Raw genomic sequence first — 23,882 nt, 5'->3', positions numbered from 1 at the left:
TATTTTACAACATGCAATCATATATGTATACACACACACATATATATTTATATATAACAATTTTTATATACTTACTTACTCCACATCCCTACCTATGCTCTGACGATATACTAATTTTGTTTATTTCTGGATGTCCAGCACTCAGTGCAGTGCCTAGGACTGAGTACTCAGTGGTTGCTGAGGGAGATCAATGAGATCCACGAGCAATTTTGAAGCACCCACAATTTGCAAAACACTGCTGGAACTCTTTGAATATTGAATCTGGCAAAAATAGATTAGGAATACTAGCCAGATGTTGTTTTTAAGGGTTCTGTTTTTAGGCTCTAAATTAAAAATTCATTTAGAAGTACAGGTCTAATTTGGGAACCAGAATGCAGTTGTAGTTTGACAAGATAACGTAAGTAAATCTTCCAAGGGCTTATCCATCATCACTGCCTTCTGAAAGAGTTCATTCTGTGTGGAAGAACGGTTTCTGAGCCCGTGTGACAGGCAGAAACACCTCAGACTCTTTGCTCTTCTAGCTGGCCTCACTACTTTGTCCGGTTACCACCACATGGCTCCATAGAAGCAGCCTTCTCATTTTCTTTCTGTGATGAATATAGGTGTCTACGTTAATACTAATTAAATTAAAAATATTTCTTTCCATTATGACTAACATACAAGTAGAAAATATTTAAGTTCTTTACTGAAGAGTGAGCTTTAAAAATACAAAATTAACTAGTATGAAATCAAGAAAGTGTAATAGGGTCCTGTGTAAGACCAAAGCATGAAAGTCCTTTATTATCAAACACTAGGGAATTAGATACACATTACTCTTTCAGGGAAAAATGAACCAAGCATTTATTCTGTAAAGTTGTGGGATATTCTAAAATAGAAGTTGTAAAACTTTAGCTTTGATGAATTTGGGCTGACATATAGTCATAACTACTACAAAGTAACCAAGAAAGAATTCAACCTTAGGTCTGTATTTCTTCCAATCATATGATACTCAATATACTGTCTGTACTTGGAGAAACAGGGTATTTCTTATTACATATTTTAGTATATATCGTAACTCTTTACTACATGGTTGGCATTTCAAGGGTGTTAATATTCTTTTACTGAATGACAGATTGATTTACAGCTTATGGACCTTGTATATTACCATTAGTTCTAGGTACCAGATAGGATGTTCACAGGATCTTTAGAGTATATTCAGTATTGAAGCATTCTGTGATTAGTTGTAGCTTAAAAAATAGATCTCTTATTTGTGTTGTAGATGTATATGCTTAGGGAGAATTGAGACATATGCATTTCACAAATTTGTTTGAATTATTGGTATATAATTTGTAAACCTATTTACAGCATCAACAAGTGAATACACAGTTTAAAAAATTCTAGAAAGAAGCTATATAATGGGTGTTACTTCACTGAGATTAAAGTCTCACACAACTAGGTACAGAGGCACATGTATGTAATCCTTGTACTTGTGAGGCTGAGGCAGGAGGATTGAGAATCTAAGGGTAACCTGGGTTATGTAGTTGATAAGAGAACTTGTCTCAGAAATACAGGAAATAGTTAATGTGTTAGCTCACATCTTTAATCCCCGAACTGAAGATACAGAAGCAGATAAATCTCTGAGTTCAAGGCAATCCTGGTTTACAAAGTGAGTTCCAGGCCAGGTCAGACAGGGCTACTTGGTAAGATCCTGTCTTAAAAACAAAAAACAAAACAAAGGCAACAAGAAACAACAAAATAACTAAAACATATATAAATAAAAAATTAGAAAAAAAACCAATCCAAATAAATAACTCTCCTAAAACATTCTCAACCAGAACTTTCAGATATTCTTATTATTATTGATAATTTGTGATTAGTAGGCTGATACTCATCTTTAATGTAGTCTCTAACCAGAATTGTGAATCTCTGGAAATAAGGCATTAAATGACAGACTCTGCAGCTGCACTTCTACACTGAGGTAATTAATTTCCTATTTGAAAGTTTTTTTGTTTTTTATTTTTTTTTTTGGTGTGAGAAATGGAAAACATGATGATGTATATCAGGGTAAATTTTAATTAATAGCCAAGCTTCTTTATTCTGATCAATGAGTTGCGTATAGCCTTTGTGTGGAGTAGTTTCAACATAAAAAGAAAACAAAGTGTGCTTTAGTTACATCCATCAGCGGTATAACCCATCTAAGTGACAACATTCTACACAGCTCTAAAATCTATTTCTAGTTGTCTCAACAGTCCTATTTATCAGTCTGAAATAAGATATAATTACCACATTATCTCGCCAGGTACATGCTACATTTAACAATACAAATCTTTCCTCATCTCCCCAAATATGCTCATAGTTGATTTCTAAATATTCATTTTCTGTGTTGTTATTTTTATAAATCTGAAAAACCAACATCATCAGGGTATATGATAACAATTTTTAAGGTTAGTATTTGTTTCTTTAAAGGTAAACTTTAACTATTTTATTTAAATGTTCTCTCTTAACTTTTTTAAACTAAAAGAAAATCACGTTTTGTATCTATGTTTAGAGAAAAATATGTTGCATAAAATGGTAATGAGGGCGCATTTATATGTAATGGAAGAAAATGCTAGTGTATTCAGTGTTCCCTTCAAGGAAAAGGCATGATCCGTGCCTTCTTCAGGGATGTTAAGTGATCCCCTTTCTTGTCTGGTTCTCCCCTATACTCTACAGAACTTAATCATTTATTCTTTTGATAAATATACATATTTGGTAATATACATGTCTCAACAATGATATCCATGATAGTAATAATAACAATCTACTTACTGAAGGAGAGTTGTATCTAGGTTATTCACACATATTTTCTGTAACTCTCAGGAAAACATTTTAATTTAAGAAAACAGGCCCAGTATGGTTAAATTATGTAACAAAGGTCATACTAAAGCACATATCTGAATTAAGTGATTTCAATTTTTCAAATTTGTGTGCTATTAAAATCCAAAGTCATACTAAAAATTATTAATGCCTTGCCTAAATGTAGAGCAATAATTCAGGGTTGGAATTTGAAAGTCTGTATAAGACACGTTTTAGGCAAAGCATGAATAACTACAGAAGTCAGGAACTCAGAAGTTATTTTATAGCAATGAGAGCTGTTATTTGGAGTTATTTTATACTTCTTTAATTGTCAGTAGTTTTTGTAATTTCATATGCTCGTAAAGTGGTTGAGAGATATTTTCTCATTCATGTTTTGTCTTCTTTTTGTTTTTTCATTAATTAATTTATTTATTCACGTTACATCCCAATATCTATCCCTCCTCCTCCTCCTCCTCCTAGGCTCCCCTCACACCTCCTCCCACATTCCCCCAACTTTTCTCCTCTGAGAAGGGGGTGCCCCCACAGGGTATCACCCCATGATGGCACATCAAGTCACTACAGGACTAGGGACATCCTCTCCCACTGAGGCCAGACAAAGGGGCCCAGTTAGAGGAACAGGATCCACAGTCAGGCAGCAGATTCAGGGACAGCCCCTGCTCCAGTTGTTGGGGGACCTGCATGAAGAGCAAGCTGCACAGCTGTTTCTATTATTCAGGGATTGGTGGTGGTTAGGTCCAACCCATGCCTGTTCTTTGGTTGGTAGCTCAGTCTCTGGGAGCAACCAAGGGTCCATGTTAGTTGAAATTTTTGGTTTTCCTGTGATGTCCCTATCTTCTTCAGGTACCTTAATCCTTCCCCCAACTCTTCCACAAGACTCCCTAGTCCATCTAATATTTGACTGTGGGTTTTCCCATCTGTTCCATTAGCTGCTGGTTGGAACCTCTCAGAGGATTAAGCATAACAGAGTATGATTGATAGTATCAGGGACTGATACTTGCCCATGGGGTGGGACTCAATATGGGGCAATCATTGGTTGGCCATTTGCTCCATCTCTGGTCCATCTTTGTCCCTGCACCTTGTAGGCAGGGCACATTTTGGGTCTAAGTGTTTGTGGCTGGGTTACTGTCCTTAACCTTTTAGGAGTCTTGCCTGACTACAGGAGGTAGCCATTTCAGGCTTCATGTCCCCCATAGCCAGGAGTCTCAGCTAGATACACCTCCATAGACTCCCTCTCTGTGTCCCTCTATCCCTGTCCAAGGTCTCTGGAATGCCCTCAAGACGAGATGCCCTACCCCTAATCACAGCCAATTTCCATTCTCTGCCCTACTTTCCCTAGACCCTGCTCTCCTGATACCCTGCCCCATTCCCCCCATAATCTCCTCTCCCATGCATTTCTCTATCTCCATCCACCTCCAATATCTAATTTATTTCTCCTTCTGAGAAAGATTCAAGCATCCATTCTTGGGCCCTCCTTGTCAATTGGCTTCTTTTGGTCTGTGGATTGTAGCATGGTTATTCTGTACTTTATGGTTAACATCCACTTATAAGTGAATACATACCATGCATGTCCTTTGGGGTCTGGATTAGCTCACTCTGGATGATATTTTCTAGTTCTATCCATTTGTCTGCAGAATTCATAATGTGCTTATTTTAATGTGCTTATGTATATTATCATATTATCTGGGAATACCGATACTTTGACTTCTCCCTTTCCAGTTTGTTTCTCCTTGATCTCTTTTGTTGTCTTATTGTTCCTGGTAGAACTTTAAGTACAAAATAGAAACAGAAGGAACATAGCCAAACTTAACTATGAGGCCACAGTCATTCTGATACCTAAACACCATAGAGACTCAACACAGAAAGAGAATTCCCTCTCAATTCCTGTATGAATGTTGATGTAAAAACACTCAATAAAATTCTCACAAACTGAATACAAGAACACATTACCCCCATGATCAAGTGGGCTTTGAAATTATGAGCAAAATAAATATTTCATTCCTCAAGTTGCTCAAATGTATATTTTGATTAAATTTATATAAAATAACTGAGAAAATAATCAACAATAATGTGGGATTATTATTTCTTATTGTTTATGTCTGTGCCAATTATTACATTTTTGCAGTTTCTTTTTTCTTTATTTGATCTCATTATATCATGCATGTTTATCATAGTAAAATATAAATTTAAAGCACTGGGATCTGGAGAGATGGCTTAGAGATCATGTGGACTGGCTGAATTTCCAGAGGATCTATTACCTCCTTGTGTCATCTTCTTGAACCAAGTCCACATGTATTTTATAGACATACATTCCAAGTTTACATACAAATTAAATACATAAAACTGCAAAGTACTGTTTGTTCATTTGCTAAATTTAAAATAAAATAGTCTATGCTTTCAGCAAGTAACAAAAGTTTTCAACAATAAAATTTAACTCCTAAAAGTCTCTTTAAATTTTTTCACAAATCAAGAAATACTTGCAAGTTATTGACATTTTGCAAAGCATTGCATAATATTTGGGATGGAGAGGCAGAAAGTGTCAGTATAAGGTAGGATATTTGTCACTTTTGATGTGATAGTACATGATTACTAGAGGGAGAAATTTATTGGAAAAATAATTCTGAAATAAAGTTATATACAATGTGCTATATGAACACAGAGGAATTCTGTGTTCTTTATATGGGAATATTCTTTATATGGGAAAGATAAGGCAGAACTTCCTGGGGGAGATAATATTTAATGTACAGCTACAGCCTGAATAGGACTTTCCACAAGAAAAGCAGGGTATGTGTGTATCTAGTCATACATGGATTTAATATAAACGGCACTTTCAAGTACTGACTGACAGGGCAGTTTGATAGTGTTGTTGGTGACATGCATGGTTTTTCTAAAATTATAGTTTCTTTTAAATAAAATTATGAACAAATTAAATGCAAATTTTCTTGAGTTTTATTTTAGCTGTAGTTAGAAAAAATTGTAAAATTCTTTGTATTTGAATGCAAACAGAGATGGGTTATAATCTCACATAATTGCAAATGGACTTATTAAATAAATTAACATCTGGCATTGCATTTGCAGGTCATATAAGATTCTTCTCTTTTTAGTACACCTGTTATTCCTGGCTCCTACAGAGTAGATACCATCAATGTTGGTTTGTTTCATTTAAACAAACTTAAGTGCTACAAGTTTACAAAGTAATCACTGTACATTCTGTTTTCATTAATATCTATTCCACAGAATCTAGACATGCCACAGATGTATTGTGTTCCAGAAGAATGTCTCAGTAAAGTCATCTACAATATTTTTATTTTCAGCACCTTAGAAATGTTATTTATTTTAGATCATTTTGAATGTGCCACTCATGTGTAATATATGTGTGTGTTAAATTATTTTATTATTAAAAATGCTAGCAGTAATCTAAGTCATAGTAAGTTTCTATGTCTTGTTGGTGGATGCTTGGCCTCAGTGGTGATAGCTCCTGAGTGATTATGATCACATGGTGGAGGCTAAAGTTTGTATGGCTCTGCTAGTTTCTTAAGTAAGGCAACTGAAATCTGTTACACTGATCAACTCGTGTTAAGATTTCTCGTCAGATATGGTAGCACTTACCCATAACTTCAGGATGTAAGAGGCTGAGGCATGAGGATTTTGAGACACTCTGGGCTAGGGAGTCAGTATATGACTCAATAAACAAAACAAGAAAGCATGAAACAAAATATCATCATAAGAAAAGATATCTCTGTAGAATGCAGTCTGTTGCTACCATGTTGCCCAGAGTAAAACTCTAAAATTGGAACACAGGTATTAACTGCTGATGCACTAATCTAAATTATTAGTTTTTATTTCAGTGATGTTTATAAGCTTTCTTCAAAGTAGATTCTGACCCAGGCATGGTGGCATATGCCTTTAATCCCAGTACTTTTGGTAGGCAGAGGCAGGTAGATCTCTATGATTTTGAAGCCAGCTTGGTCTACATAGAAATTTCTAGGACAGACAGTTTGAGACCTTGTCAAAACAAAAAACAAAAAACAAAAAACAAAAAACAAAAAACAAAAAACAAAAACAAAAGCAAAACCAAAAAACTCCAAAACAAACAAACAAACAAAACAAAACACAAAACCACAAACCGAACAAAACCAAACCATAATCATAAAGTAGATTCCATCTCAAAAAACCACATCTTTTTCTTATCCTTTAGAAAGAAATCCTCATTTCTACAGATTTTGTCTCACTGGCTGTATTAGGCAAGTCTGGTGGATGCATTTTTACAATTGAGGTGTCTTCTTCCTTTTTAATTCTTAATTAAAAATATGTTGAATGGTTATTCTCATATCTGCTTATTTTCCTATCTGTCTCTGTTTAGTTTTTTTTAAGTAGCATATTTTATTGGGATATATTCATTGTACATAGTATTGGTTTTAATAAGTATATTTTTATACACTTATATCTTGAGAATTATATTTTTGCCCTAGTTTACTATTTTTGTTGCTGTGATAAAACTCTGATCAAAACTGACTTAGGCAGGGAAGTGTTTATTTGGGTTATAGCACACATCTCAGTCTATAATGGGGTGATATTAGAATAGGAACCCACACAGGAACGCAGAGGCAGAATCTGAAGCAAGACTGTGGAAGAACACTTATTTGCTTGCTTCCCATGGCTTGCTCAGCTTACTTTTTATATAACCCAGGACTGCCTGTCCAGTGGTGGCACTCTGCTGAGTAGACAGGGTCTTTCTACATCAATCATCAATCAAGAAAATGCACAGGGACCCCAATGGAAGAGTTAGGGGAAGGACTGAAGGAGCTGAAGGGGCCTTATCTGGCATCAATGGGAGGGGAGGCCCTTGGTCCTGTGAAGGCTTGATGCCCCAGTATAGAGGAAGTCTAGGGTGATGAGGCAGGAGTGGGTAGGTGGGTAGGGGAGCATCCTCATAGAAGCAGGGTAAGGAGGGATGGCATAGGGGGTTTGCAGAGGGAAAACAGGGAAAGGGGATAACATTTGAAATGTAAATAAATAAAATATCCAATAAAAAAGGAAAGTAAAGAAAATACCCCACTTGGCTGCAGGCCAGTCTGATTGAAGCATTTTCTCAGTTGAAGTTTCTTTTTCCTGGACAACTCAGGCTCATGTAAATTTGTAAAAAAAAAAACAGAACAAGTCCCATACACCTTCTCTCTCCTTTCTCACCACTACTATCTCCGGTTAGTTTCCTATATTCTCAACAGTTGAATAGACCATTTTCTTTTCTTTTCTTTTCTTTTCTTTTCTTTTCTTTTCTTTTCTTTTCTTTTCTTTTCTTTTCTTTTCTTTTCTTTTCCTTTCCTTTCCTTTCCTTTCCTTTCCTTTCCTTTCCTTTCCTTTCCTTTCCTTTCCTTTCCTTTCCTTTCCTTTCCTTTCCTTTCCTTTCCTTTCCTTTCCTTTCTTTTCTTTTCTTATCTTTTCTTTCTTCGTCTTCTTCTTCTTCTTCTTTTAACATATTTTCTTTATTTACATTTTAAATGTTATCCTCTTTCCTAGTTTCCCCTCCAAAAATCCCCTATCCCCCCCCCTCACCCTGATCCTCAACCCACCCACTCCCATTCCTGGCCCTGGCATTCCCCTATATTGGGGTATAGAACTTTCACAGGACCTAGGGCCTCTCCTCCCATTGATGAACAATTAGGCCATCCTCTGCTGCATATGCAGCTAGAGCCACAAGTACCACCATGTGTTTTCTTTGATTGGTGTCTTAGTCCCAAGGAGCTCTGGGGGTACTGGTTAGTTCATATTGATGTTCCTCCTATGGGGCTGCAAACTCCTTCAGCTTCTTGGGAACTTTCTCTAGCTCCTTCATTGCAGACCCTGTGCTCACGCCAATGGATGACTGTGAGCATCCACTTCTGTATTAGTCAGGCACTTCAGAGCCTCTCAGGAGACAGCTATATCAGGCTCCTGGTCAGCAAGCTCTTGTTGACATCTGCCATAGTGTCTGGGCTTGGTGGATGTTTATAGGAAGAATCCCCAAGTGGAGCAGTCTCTGGATGGTCATTCCTTCAGTCTCTACTCTGAACTTTGTCTCTGTAACTCCTTCCATGGGTATTTTTTTCCCTATTCTAAGAAGGATTCTGAGCTTCTGGGCTAATATCCACTTATCAGTGAGTGCCTGTCATGTGTGTTCTTTTGTGATTAGGTTATCTCACTTAGGATGATATCCTCCAGATCCATCTATTTGTCTAAAATTTCATAAATCCATTGTTTTTAATAGCTGAGTAGTACTCCATTGTGTAAATGTACCACATTTTCTGTATCTATTCCTCTGTTAAGGGACATCTGGGTTCTTTCCAGCTTCTGGCTATTATAAATAAGGCTGCTATGAACATAATGGAGCAGGTGTCCTTATTACATGTTGGAGTATCTTCTGTGTATATGCCCGGGAGTGTATTGCTGGTTCTTCCGGTAGAACTATGTTCAATTTTCTGAGGAACCAACAAACTGATTTCCAGAGTGGTTGTGCCAGCTTGCAGTCCCACCACCAATGAAGGAGTGTTCCTCTTTCTCCTCATCCTCACCAACATCTGCTGTCACCTTAGTTTTTGATCTTAGCCATTCTGACTGGTGTGAGGTGGAAGCTCAGGATTGTTTTGATTTGCATTTTCCTGATGATTAAGGATGTTGAACGTTTTGTTTAGGTGCTTCTCAGCCATTCAGTATTCCTCAGTTGAGAATTCTTTGTTTAGTTCTGTATCCCATTTTTTAATAGGGTTGTTTGGTTTTCTGGAGTCCAACTTCTTGAGTTATTTATATGTATTAGATATTAGCCTCCTATCTATTTTTAGGTTTGGTAAAGATCTTTTCCCAATCTGTTGGTTTCCATTTTGTCTATTGACAGTGTCCTTTGCCTTACAGAGCTTTGAAATTTTATGAAGTCCCATTTGTTGATTCTTGATCTTACAGCATAAACCATTGCTGTTCTGTTCAGGAGTCTTTCCCCTGTGTCCATGTTTTCGAGGCTCTTCCCCACATTCTCCTCTATAAGTTTCAGTGTCTCTGGTTTTATGTGGAGTTCCTTGATCCATGTAGACTTGGACTTTGTACAAGGAGATAAGAATGGGTCGATTTGCCTTCTTCTATATGCTAACTGCCAGTTGAGCCAGCACCATTTATTGAAGATGCTGTCTTCTTTCCACTGATTGGTTTTAGCGCCTTTGTCAAAGACCTAGAGACCATAGGCATGTGGGTTCATTTCTGGGTCTTCAATTCTATTCCATTGATGGAATAGACCATTTTCTCAATGTTTATATGTTCCACAATTTCCTATTGAATGCTGGAAACCTACTGTAAGACATCAGAAAATTAGATAAACATTATTTTCATTTGGAATTGATTCACCCCTTTCTTTAGGTCCTTTGTGTAAATACTCACTTCAAGTTAATGAGGACTTTAGCTACCTTTCAGCTTTTACTTCTTTCAGTTTGTCTCTGGTTTCAAATTCGTTTAGTGTTACCTTATGTAGACAGAAGATGTTGTCTGGGGAGATAAGAGAATTTTTCCTCAGTGTTTCATTCCACTAATTTTTTCTTAGGCATTGTGACACATAAAAGCTTTTTGTTTTAAAGATTTATTTGTATCACTTTAGTTGTGTGTCCATATGTATCTGTATGTGGCTATGTTCACATTATGTAGTTGTCTGAGGAGGCCAGAGCCATTGGATCCCACTTAGAGTAGGTGGTAGTTAGCTACCTTTTGTGGATGTTGGGAACCAAACTCTGGTCCTCTGTAAGAGCAATACATGCTCTATACTTCTGAGCCATGTCTCTAATCCCATGGAAAGGCTGATATCCGTGTTTCTGCCCATACTATGAAAGTAGTTTACTATTTCTTATTATATTTTGTGTCTGCTACCTTGGTTGAAAGATTAGGACTACTTTCTCCCTGTACTCATATACTCTCAGTTAGATGGATCCATTTACCCTTTTGTTGGGAGGAAGTTCTCATGATCTTATGTACTTTTCCTTTAGTACAAAAATACTTGGTGAGTTTTACTTGATCAAAGACTTTTTTCTTCTATCCTAGGCAAAAAAATATAAGCTAGAATCCTTGGCCCATGACTATTTTTGCCTTTTCTACTTGTGTTGAAGAATTTTCTTTTATTATTTCCTTCCTAAAATGGCTCTCAGTTTTCCACTAAGTTGCTAAGGTTTTTGTTTTTTCCCATTGTACAATTTTGATGCTAACAGTGGTAGAATTTAATAAAATTTCTATAATCCAGAGCCACTGTAGCACAAAGGACATTTTTCTGAACTAGTGTTCTGGTCCTAAACTTTCTCCAAAATATCTGGTAGACGTTAAGGAAGCATCTTTAAGCAGATATGGATTGCTAGTGTGTCTGTGACTCCTACTGATTATATGTTCTTATAGTTCTTGTATCTGATCTTTAATTTTTTTAAAAAAGTATTCTTCTTCTCATTTGTATAGGATATAGTATTTCTTCTTTATAGGTCTTGTAATGGAAAATTCATCTCTTACAGCCCATTTTATATTATCAAGGGCTTGTTTTGTTCGTTTGTTTTTTTAGAGACAAGGTTTCTCTGTATAGCCCTGGCTCTCCTGGAACTCACTTTGTAGACCAGACTGGCCTTGAACTCAGAAATCTTCCTGCCTCTGCCTCCTGAGTGTTTGGATTAGAGGTCTGTGCCACCACACCTGGCTATAAAGGGCTCATTTTTATCTGATACAATATTTTTGCTTGACCTGCAGTCCCAGTTCTGTGGTAGAGCTGACAAAACTATGGTTTTGTGTTTTGCTGGGATTTTTCTTGTTGTCAGTAATGGACAATTCATTTTTCTGTATATTGAATAGAATTAACTTATGATTCTCTCAACTCTTAGATTATTTTTGTAATGGAACATGTAGACCCTGTAGTGGTATTTATAAAGATTGCCTCATTCACATTAAAGAAAAATATTTATGATGGATTACTATAATAGTTATTAATGAGTTGGTCTCCTGCTACTTTGTGGATTCTTCCTTTTCCCATCCTGTATCCTTCCTCAACCCCTTGGTTTCACCCCTTATTATTGGATAGGAGAGAAAGAAGGATAGAGAGGAAGAAGGAAGGGAAAGAGATTCCTGAATAAAGTCAGGAATTTGAAAGGGGGCACATTATCATTAAACTGCTTCCTGCTGATTAGGGAGTTCCTTGGAGTGAGTTTGATTTTTGCTGTCAAGATATCTATTTTTTTTTTCTTACTGTTTCTTCTTTGCACATGACTACTTGACAAGTCATGACCAACAGCAACTGTCACCTACAAAGCAAGAACTCCTCCCTATTTCTCAGGCCTTGGCATTTATATATATTTCTAAAATGTCCCTAGAATTCTAATCATCACACAATCACAGAGACTATCTACACATGTCAAAATCATACCCTGCTAGAGCACAAGGCAAATCACAGTCAGCTGCTTTGGACAGTCCGAAGTAGCCCCAAATTCCACACCTTGAATTGAAACAGAAACATTCTTAAAATATTTCTGTTTTTTTTAAAGAAACCAAAACTCTAAAATTGTCACTACAATTCAGTCTCCTGAACATAGCTTAGATTTCAGTAGCGATGCCAGATAGCTTTAAATCTAAAATAGAACCACCTTGGAAGGTGATTTAACTATTCTATTTCTCATTACTAGAGGTCCCAATGTTAGTGTGTGATAGAGATAAGATTTCAAATTAACTTCAAATTACATCAAATTATTAGATTTCTATTGCAGAATACACTTAGATAATCTGTTCAATATTAGTACTTTCTCTTTGTTTTTTTTTTTGGAATAGGCAATGATACAGGAAATGAGGATGCCATTGGAGGGAATGTGAACAAATACATAGTGCTTCCAAATGGATACTCTGGACAGCCCAAGAAAGGACATCTTACCTTTGATGCTTGCTTTGAAAGTGGTAAGTGTTGTAAAAAGCCTTGTTTTGAGTTTGTCTAAGAAGCCTGTTTTCTCATATTCTAATTCTGTCTGACCAATCATTGTGATTCAGTCCATTTAGTTTTTCACTATAATGGAACATTTTTTTTTTGGAGGAAAGTTAGTTATGAATGAATTTGCATTAACTTGGAAACATTGGATTTCCACTACTCTATAGTATTAAATATGTAATAGTGGTGTTGCTATTTTGAAATAAAACTTACATTGTTTGGCAATAATTCTTTGAATGTCTACTTTATACTCCATGAGTTTAAGACAGTCATGGAAGTTGGTCTTTTGGAAATAGGTTTCTCTGTATACATTTTTTAAAAAAAATGACTAAATGATAGTATAAAATATGTCTATATATATTACCAAGTATAATTTCATATAAACAAAAGTAAAAAATAATCTTACAATTAGGAAACAATATATATTTCTGTTTTTGTTGATCTGTCTCTCTTAAGAAATAGCTCGTTGTCAATTATATGACAGTTCTATGTACGTTGAAGATTTTTAATAGTAAATAAATGGAAATTTGTTTATGATGTATATTTTTTTAATTTTAATTCCACACTGTCTTTGCTTTATATGGCTGATGTACAAGACATTGTAAAAAGAATGGATTATGTGAGCAGAAGTCATTGTTTCTTGATTTTGCTGGACAGAAACTGAGATAAGGCATTCACAGTGTTGTTTCCTACACACATTGTGTGGAGTCATGTGTTTAGTGATTATTCCCTAGCTTCTGGTGATTTGTTATTAAATTTTGTATTTATTGGCTTGTAGAAACACCCCAATTTTGAATTTTATCTTAATATGGTATGGTATTTTCTATGTTTGTATATCCTCACTTTCCACTTTTTATAAAGATGCCAATCATTGTATTATGTGTACTTAAATAATTTCAAACTTGAGTACATTTCTACCAGTAAATTTATATTGTAAGATACTTGGGATAAAGGTTTTAATACGAATATCAATTTTGAGAGGACACAATACACGCAGTGCTTTCTTTTTGTCAAACTTGAATAATGTCCACATAATTAGGAACAGTATTTTCTATATTTCTCAAGCTTGTAATTGTTCCTTTTCCTGGTTTCTACTTGATTACCAAATGTTACTTTCATTACTTTTACCTTATTAAAGGGCCCAATGGCCCTTTACAATAATGCCAATATTGTGAAAGTGGAATTTTTTCTTATTTTACCAATTGAGTGTTTTGATTTAGTTACAACCTGATAAAATACATATTTATTTTAAAGAGTGTCTTTTCCTTGGGAACAATCCAGATTTTTATACCTTACCAGAAGGCTCAGTGTAAGAAATTTTCCAACATGACAACATAATTACTGAATTATTAATACCTGTTTTATAACATGCAGACAATTGGTTGTATCAATTGCATCTGTTGTAATATCCAGAAACAGAAACAGCCTCTCACACATGTTTAATCTGAGTCACTTGTTTCATTTTGGTTATCACATACGTTTAACTGTCATGAGAGAAACAGCAGACAGGGCCCTTTATTTGAATGTGTACATAAAAAACATGGTATGAGGTCTTAGAAATCATATGTAAATTTACAAAAATGTACTTGTTGATTTTCTGGGATCCAGTTCTATGATGTAGATAAACCCCTTGTTCCTGTGAAGGCTTTATGCCCCAGTGTAGGGGAATGCCAGGGCCAGGAAGAGGGAGTAGGTGGGTTAGTGATCAGAGGGAGGGGGAGGGAATAGGGAGTTTTCAGAGAGGAAACCAGCAAAGGGGATAACATTTGAAATGTAAATAAAAAATATCTAATAAAAATAAATAAATAAAATAAAACATATAATAATTCTTCCTAATGGATTCTCTTATATGTGAACAGCATTGCAACAATATATTCCATGAGAGTATAATTTGTAACATCCTTTCCATTAGACTGAGAAATATTGTTAACCATTTATTGGTGAACACAATCCAGCAGCCATTTAAAATAATTTGTTTGGCATATACAGATTTCATATGATCTAGTTTAATTCAAGGATTTATTTAGGCAGTTTAACCCAGCATATAAGATTGGGTTTTCTTCTGGTGAGATCTTGTATTATACGTAGTTGTGTTATAAACTCACTTCCAGGTATGTATAACCTTTTGACATTATGACACAACATTGCCATCTATGAAGTTCATAGTGTTCCACAATGTTCCCTGAGTCTGAGGTGCAGGAATAGTTTGTAGATGTATCTATTGGGACTAGGGTTTTATTGTTTTCTGTTCTCTGAAGTGGTCTCTGTTTATTGCAGAGAAAACTTTTCTTGCTGATAAGGTATAAGGACAAATGTTTATAAATTATTGTTAAAGGTTATAGTGGTTTGTTAATTAGTGGTTGTAGGTTCTTTACAGTAACAGGCATAGTTTCTCTCTTGTTGTATAATTTTAATGTGTTCTTGAATTCTGTTTGCAAGTATTTTGTTGAGAAAAGGTTCCTCTATTTTCATTAAAGACATCCGGCTAGCAGAACTGATAAGACTTGTTATCAATTATCAGACGTGTTGCTGAAATGATCCTCTCTTCGCTATGTGACCATAAGATCAAGGGTAGGATTGGACACTCAGCATCAAGGTGACTGGATGGAGTCAAAACTTTGATCACCACTTGGTTTCTATATACCTACTGGAGGCAGGATACATAAGTGACCCAGTGAGGTCTATTAAGTCTCTGAGGACTGTGGTTAGATCTTCCAGGTTCTAGTAATCTCTGGAATCATTACACTATAGATTCCAGTTCTTCCATTGACTGCTATAACCTCATAAATCATAACTCCAAACCCTCAATGACCCCACTGACCACCAGAACCAAAGCTCCAGTCCTCAAGGGACCATATAAGCACTGTAGCTAACACTTGGGTTATTTGCTGACCTCTGAGTTCACTAGACTGGAGTTCTGGTTTCAGATTTCTGCCCTACACAAGCCAGAGTCATGGTCCTGAGAAGCTGGAGGACACGTCTGGTACTCTCAGGTCTTACAGTATGGAAATCAGCATGGAGGTTCCTCAAAAAGATAGAAATTGAATTACCATATGATCTAACTATACCACTCCTAGTGTATAACCAAAGCATTATATATCCAATTACAAAGATACTTGCTCACCCATGCTGATTGCTGTTCTATTGATAAATGTAGGAAATGGAAACACCTTGGATGCCCAACAACTGATAAATGTATAAAGAAATGTACTTATACATGATGGGATTTCATTCAAGTGTTAAGAAAAATGAGATTATGAAATCTACAGGTACTGCAGTCCTATTTAGAAACTTTCTGCTTGTGCCTGTAAGTTGATACATGCTACTTCATTTTTTATTCTAGCTGATTTAGGGTAGTTGGTCTTCATTCTGGGTACTGTTGATTTCTAGAACTCTTGCATTCTCCTGCAGTCATCTACCTCAATATGCAGTTATATGCTTGTTGCTTTGGCTCTATTTTTAAAATAATAAGTATGTTCTGCGTATGTCTGTCTATTCAGTTATCTTACTTACCTTGATGTTTATCTCTATCTTTATCTGTATGTATGTGTGTATATGTGTATATGTATGTACACACACACACACACACACACACACACACACACACACACGGTTGACACATTCAAACTAACATACCTATTCCTTCACAGAAATAGCCCTTTTATTAGAGCATTTAAATTCTATTCACCAAAGTTCAAGTCTATAATTTTTTTTTGTTAGTGGTATACAATGCAGTGTAGAGTTGTCTTTTACAGTAGTATAGAGGTTCTTCTTTTCCCTCAAAAGATATATGCTCTTCGGTGACCAAGTGTTTTGTTATTTAAGAAGAGAACCTCTTTGGATGTATTTTGAACAGTTTGGTGGGGTTATATTGCAATATTTGTTGTTATTATATTGAATGAGAGGCTAGAGATACACATGTATATGAGAACAATGACCCAGTGAAGGTGGAGACAGAAATTTGATCAATGCAGATATAAGCCAAGGGATTATAAGGACTCATGACAACTATATTGCAGGCAGAATGAATTTATTACAGGAGACCAGAAAATCCATTATCTAGCTATATTTTCCAAAAGGACCCAGAGGAGTTTTCTTTTATGACAGCAATAAAAATATACCAGTAGAATGGACATTAGTATCATTGAGAAATTCATGGATGTCTGTCTTCTGTTGACTAAAACTGGCAATAGAAGTTCTACATGAAATTTATTTCTTGTTTCCAAGGCTCAAAAGACAAAACAGGATTCCTTATGAGCAGTTCTATGTTTTGATAGTTCTTAACCCCTCTACTCCTAATTGTGGTGTCTGATTCGGATTGCTCTCCAATGAATATCATAGGAGAGGGTTAGAATAGACTCTGATGTCTTAGCTAGTACCTTAAATCTTTAGTTCATATCAATGATCTCTTATCACGCTATAATTTTCTCCTAGCCTAGTATCTTCAGAATCTATTTACTGTTATATATCTCCTTTGCTTTTAATGTTACAAATTGGTTAGATCTTACAGACTAGGTAAACGTTTTAAAAATTTAAGTATTTTAAGCTGTTTCCTTATGTAGTAGGAAAGAGCCTTACCTGTTCCAAAACCTGACTCAAATTAATGGTGTGGAAGTATCTCAGGTCCAATTTCTGAATAACACACTACCCAATAAACTAGTGACTTATGGGACTTGAGACATGGCTCTTCAATTAAAAGTGCTGGTTGCTTTTCTAGAGGACCAGGATTCAATTCACAGTACCCGTATGGTGGCTCACAAACCCTTTTAAATCCATTTCTTGAGGATATCATGCTCTCTTCTGCCATTCTTGAGCACCAAGTACTTCTGTGGTGCACAGACCTATGTGCAGGTAAAAAAACCCATACACATTAAATAACATAATAAGCATTTAAAAAGAAAATAGTGTTCTAAAATCCTAATTTTATTTTATCATTGTGTTTGATGAGTCTAGTGTTTAGATGGAACATAGCAGAAGATATGTTGTCTTTGCTTCTCCATGTTTAGGATCCCAGAACTTATCTATTGAAATTAAAATGTTGAGATCTAGGGATATTAGAAGACATAACCTCTCAGATTTCTATCATTTGATATTAAATATCAGTATTATAGCACTGTGTATGTAGTTTATCCCTATGGCTTTAAATCTTCATAAAATGCTGAGTTGGTATAATTGGACTGTTTATACAACACCATTGGAAACCAAATGTGTGTGTGTAAAAGTGAAACAACATTTTTTTCTGTGAGTTATCTTGGAAATCAAGTATGCAAATAAATAATTGCAAGCTCATGACAACTGCCTGATATGTATTAATATTAAACAAGATACGAGCAAAGATAATTCACAGACTTCAGAACATCAGACATATGGGAAAACACATGATTATACTATTAGTTCATTATCAGTGTTTAGACTATAACAATAAAAATACTATAAATTATGTGTATTAAATAATAAACTTTTTTTTACAGATTTAGATGTTAGAAAATCTAAGGTTGAGGCCCCTGGCAGATTCAGTGTCTGCTAGTAGTCTCCATTTTAGTTCTTCAGGGTGTTTTCAACATAGCCTTATAATGTAAGACAAAGGTAAGAGGGCTTGAATGCGAGCACCAATTTTGTTCATAAGTGCTTCATATTTATGGCCTAATAGTTCCTTAAAGACACTGTGCCCTAAGACTGTCATTTTTCAGTATATGACCTTTTGTCAGAGAAATACACAGATATTAAATAAATAATATAGACACTAAGGTAGAAGAGAATGCTATTCGGGCTGGAATACACTATTATGAGCATATTGAATGGTGCACTTGACCTTTCTATGTCATGTTTTTTAGGCTAAGGAAATATAGTACCCTGTTTATCTTGATATTAAGAGCTATTAGATTTATAGAAATATTTTGAGTATTAGTTAATAATTTACACATAGCTTTATATGAAAGGATAACATTACACTTGAAACATTGTGACCTGGATTTCAGTCCTAGCTTTATCTTAATCTTAAACTTTATCTTAAGAATTACTTGATATATTTATTTTAAAATGGAGAAGATTCTTCGCAAAGACTTAAAAAAATGACTAGGTATACTTACCATTTAAAAGTATCTACATGTTTAGTGTTTTCTGTTTTTTCTCTTTTAATTAAAATAGAATTACATTACTTATATATTCAACGTCCTAACCCTCTATCAGATATATAGTTACTAAAGCTTTTCCCCTATTTTATAGGCTGTCTCTTTGCTGAAATAATGGTGTCCTTTGCTATTTCACAAGGTCCCATTTATTAATAACTGGTCTTTTGCATGTACATCTGGCATTTTGTTCAGTCTTTTTCAGTACTTGTAAATTGAAGTGTATTCTATACTTTCTCCTCTACCAGATTTATGTATCTCATGTCTCATGTTGAGTTCTTTTATCCATATGGAGTTGAGTTTTGTATGAGGTGAAAGATAAGGACATAGTTTCATCACATTTTGAGATTTCATCTTATCTCAGTAACAATATCTAATATAAAGAAATGACAATATAAGTGGTATGGATCTGGGAAGAGGAGAACACTTAATCACTGTTTGTAGGCTTACAACTAGTGTAGCCACTGTGGAAATCAGTATGATCATTCTTCAAAAAGCTACAAATGGAGTTACCATATGATCGAGCTGTACAACTCTTGGACATCTGTACCTATACGTGTTCATTGAAAAATAGGTAAGAAATATATGTCCATAAATTGATGAATGTATAATGAAAACATAGTGCATTCAGGGGATAGAACATTATTCAGCTGTTCAGAATAATGAAAATATAAAATCTGCAAGTAAATGAATGGGACTGTAAATAATCATGGGTGAGAAAACCCAAACCTAGAAAGAAAAATGTCATATGAATCTTTAGTTATGTATCCTTAAATTGAAATATTAATGGAAATAAGGAAAGTCAGGAGGGCTATGGAGGAGCATTTCAGGAGAGAGGGGTTGAACACAGTAGTATAGAAAGGAAGGAGGAGTGATGGAGCCAGAAGGGTTAAGTGTGGTGGAGAAGGGGTAGGACAGGAAAGGATAAGGAACAGAAGACCTGGGAGAGTTGCATGGAACCCTTCTATTCTAGAAGCCTTTACTGTATATTTATGTTTATTTCATATATTTGTAATAACATTCATATTTATATAAAAAGAGTTTAAATGTGGGGGAGCAGTGCCCCTCATAGTCACCAAGTGCCATTAAATAAAACCTCAAGGAATCCCTTATCTCTTGGAGTTGTTGAACAGTGGAGACTCAGAGACTCCCGAACATTATAGAATATTGGCATTCATTTTGGTTACCCTCCAAAGCTTGATGGTGAAACCTTATTTCTGAGGACACAACCTACTTGAATCCTAAAACATGGAGAATTTAAGGTGATATAGACTTAATCTCTACTGGCTAGCTTTCATAGTGTCAGAAAGTTCTATTCATTTTACTCCTTATCACAGAAATGAGATGAGTATCTTATTTACAAAGGGAGGGGCTTTAAACTTAAATATTTGTTATTATTTGAGATTTGCATACTATATAATTTGATTATATTCACCCCCAACTCCTCTAAGATTTGTTCTCTCCCTTATCCAAACATCTTAACACTCTTTCTCTCTCTCTCTCTCTCTCTCTCTCTCTCTCTCTCTCTCTCTCTGTCTGTCTCTCTCTCTCTGTCTCTCTCTCTCTCTCTCTCTATCTTTCTGTATGTCGCTGTCTGTCTGTCTGTTTTTCTGTCTGAATAATGTTTTAACTCTCCTCTATCAATTCCAGTTTGTGTTTTCTGACTATGCCTGGACATGGAGCTCAGCCTAGAATGTAGTTTATATATTGAGTACTTTATACTTCATTAAACAAAACTGATTTTCCTTCTAGCAGCAACCAAATGCCAATAGTTTCTCAACTAGGGATGGGAATTCCTTCAAGATTTTTGGAGTTTTAAGGGTATTGTAATTGTGATTGTGGAATTTTCTATTCTATCATTCCTGAACCTAAAATCTTGGGGGTGAGGGAAGGAGACAGATAAATACAAATAGTATTTATTGAAACACCACTTATATGCATGTTCAAATATTCTCTTTGGATAATCTGAGGCTTCTTTAAAGGAGACTTTCACAGAAAGTTCTATGCACTAGTATTAAGATAACAGGAAGGAAGGGAACACATTATTTCAATATATATATGTGCACATATATACATACATATATACATATGTATTATATGTATGTTATATATTTATGATTGGTTGAGTTTGTTTGTAGCCCAACTCTTTCTAATAAGGACTTAGGTATTACATGAGCAATTAAGTATATATATTAAAGTCTAATTACAACTTTTCAAGATGATAACCAGAAAGATGATAATTTTTATTATAATTGGCTTTTTTCTATCTTCTATTGCTTCTGTTCACTTTCAAATAAGGTTTTAAAGAATTACATTAATTAGTAAAACTACGATGTTGCCTTTGCTTTTGTTCTTCGTGTTCCGCAAAATAGTCACAGTTTGATAATAAACTTTAGTTTTAATTTTTAATTAATTTAAAAATCTTTTTATTTGTGAATATCACAAACATGCACTCCCTCATCTCCCTGTCCCTTTATATCCACCCCACCTTTGCAGACTACCTTCCCCTCCAAAAAAGAAAAACATAAAAGAAAAAGAATATAAAACAACCACAACAAAAATAACTTGCCATGAAAGCTGTAGAGTGTCACAATGTGAGGGCTGACCCCACCCCTTGCCTGGGCAAAGTGGGACAGCTCACCCTGGTGGCAGAGGTGTAAAAGTGCTGGCAGGCTGACCACTCAGCTACCACCTAGGACCAGAACCAGGGCTTTGAGTTGGTCCATCTTAACATCCATCCCTTCAATTAACTGCTGGAATGTATGAAGAGGCCAATCCAAAGCTTCTGCACCTCCAGGACACAGGACAACAACAGTATTTCTGAGAGAAGACCATGTGAGGATCTAGTATTGATAGTGTAGCAGAAACCAGAGACCTCAAACAAGACCACTGACTCATTGTTATGATCATTTGCAAGTGAAGATGTTTGGACAAAAGGTATACTGTGTACAGTTCATGACACACCAAGTTTTAATCAACTTTTAATTAACCAACCCATATAAAATATAGGTGGTTATAATATTCTGTTGACCTGAGATCTGAAGGTATGGAACATCTTATGCTTATCATTTGCCTGCTTTAAATTAGTCCAATTCTACACACTTAAATGGGACTAAAGCCTAAAAATTACATTTTCCAGGCGCCCATGATGTCAGCTTACCTTTGATTAGTTTTAGCCCAGGAGTGGCTTTCACAAAGACTGGAAATCAAGGAAAAGGAAGACGGCTGGATATTTTTTTAAAAAATTTCCATATAACCTAATTTGAGCAAACCTTTCCCTCCTCCAACTCCTGTCAGATCCTCTCCACGTTACCTATCCAAGTTCATGCTCTCTCTCTCTCCCTCTTCCTCTCTGTCTGTCTGTCTGTCTGTCTGTCTCTCTCTCTCTCTCTCCTCTCTCCCTGTCTCTCTCTCTCTGTCTCTCTCTCCAAAACAAAAGAAAGCAAAAAAGAAATGAAAATCAAAATGAATAAAAGATTGCTGCAATGTTTGTTCATGCTGTGAACATTGTCAGATTGTGTTATTCACTGAAAATAAAACCCTGTTTCTGGTTGTGGTGTGGCTCAGCCCTTAGTACACACCTTTAATCCCAAACAATAAAGGTAAATTTAGTTTGTAGAAGGAAGTGTCCATGTTTAAAAATGATAGCAATTGAATGGCAGACAAAGTAATGGATCAGAGAAAGGTTTGACAGAATAGGATATACTCAGATCATACAAGAATAGAGAAGAAAGTGAAGCTAAGGGCACAGTGCAGAGAAAGGAGGAGGCAGTTTTACTGGGGCACTTGTACAGAGATAGGTTGCAGAGAGAGAACAAGCTAGATGCAAGGGAAGATAGAATGAGGCAGAGAATGAAAAGGAGCGAAAAGATTAGAGCATATTGCCAGAGTTAGCTTTAGGCCAAGCAGAACAATTCAGAAGAGGGAGAGAGAGATTGAGAGAGAGAGAGAGAGAGAGAGAGAGAGAGAGAGAGAGAGAGAGAGAGAGAGAGAGAGAGAGAGAGAGAGAGGAGAGAGAGAGAGAGGAGAGAGAGAGAGAGAGAGAGAGAGAGAGAGAGAGAGAGAGAGAGAGAGAGAGGAGAGAGAGAGAGGGGAGGGGAGGGGAGGGGAGGGGAGGGGAGGGGAGGGGAGGGGAGGGGAGGAGAGAGGTGAGGAGAGGAGGAGAGGAGAGAAAAGAAAAGATACAAAACAACAACAAAAAAATCTTGCCATGAAAGCTGTAGTGTGTCACAGTCTCCTGTGTCAGGAGAGGAGCTGGGGGAGGAGGAGGGGGAAGGGGAGTGGGAGGGGGTGAGGAGAGGAGAGGATAGCAACCAGATAAAGAGCTAGGAAGGGTGAACTTATTCAGCAGTAAATCTCAGGGACTGAAACCATTCTAGGCCTAAATTAGATTGTATGGAGTCTAGAAGCTTCCAGGACTAGGCCTAGTTTAGGGGATGGAGGCAGTAAACCTTCAAGACAACAATTACTACAAGAGAATAAAAGTTACTTTTACAAAAGATCAGAAAGACACCCCACCTCTGGCCAAAAAACAAAACATCAAAAAACCCAAAATGACAATAACAAAAACAAACAAAAAACCTTTTAGTGTTTCCCCCCACATCCCTTTCTTTAACATGTCATTCCATCCCTGACCACATTTAATCCTCTTATTCTAGTTTTCTCTTCATTTATTTCTAACACCATTTCTCCTCTATTTAACCATGAATATGGAGAGCTTAAAAACTTACATCCACATATAAAAGAAAATATGAAATACTTGTTTTTTTGTTTTAGAATGCCTCACTTAGTATTATTGTTTATAGTTCTATTTACCTGCACATTTTATAATTTCATTTTTTATAAATGCTGAGTAATATTTCATTGTGTAAATGTATCATATTTTTATTTTCTGTTCATCAATCAGTGAACATCTAGGATGTTTTCAATTTCTGACTATTATGAATGAAGCAGAAATGTACATG

General features: G+C 35.8%; 1 protein-coding gene across 4 annotated transcripts in view; it reads left to right on the top strand.

Annotated features, from left to right (window-relative positions):
- Positions 1–23,882, top strand: part of LOC110293190 (AGBL carboxypeptidase 4) — a 1,191,022-nt gene that overhangs the window by 57,985 nt on the left and 1,109,155 nt on the right. For all 4 annotated transcript variants that reach the window (XM_029476352.2, XM_021161009.2, XM_021161010.2 and 1 more), the window contains exon 2: positions 12,640–12,762. In XM_029476352.2, coding sequence (XP_029332212.1) covers positions 12,640–12,762 — 123 coding nt within the window. The remainder of the gene's footprint in view (positions 1–12,639; positions 12,763–23,882) is intronic.

Source organism: Mus caroli, unplaced genomic scaffold, assembly GCF_978045245.1.
Source record: "Mus caroli unplaced genomic scaffold, Mus_caroli_1 scaffold_6, whole genome shotgun sequence".
NCBI lineage: Eukaryota > Metazoa > Chordata > Mammalia > Rodentia > Muridae > Mus > Mus caroli.
This window is presented reverse-complemented; position numbering and strand designations above follow the sequence as displayed.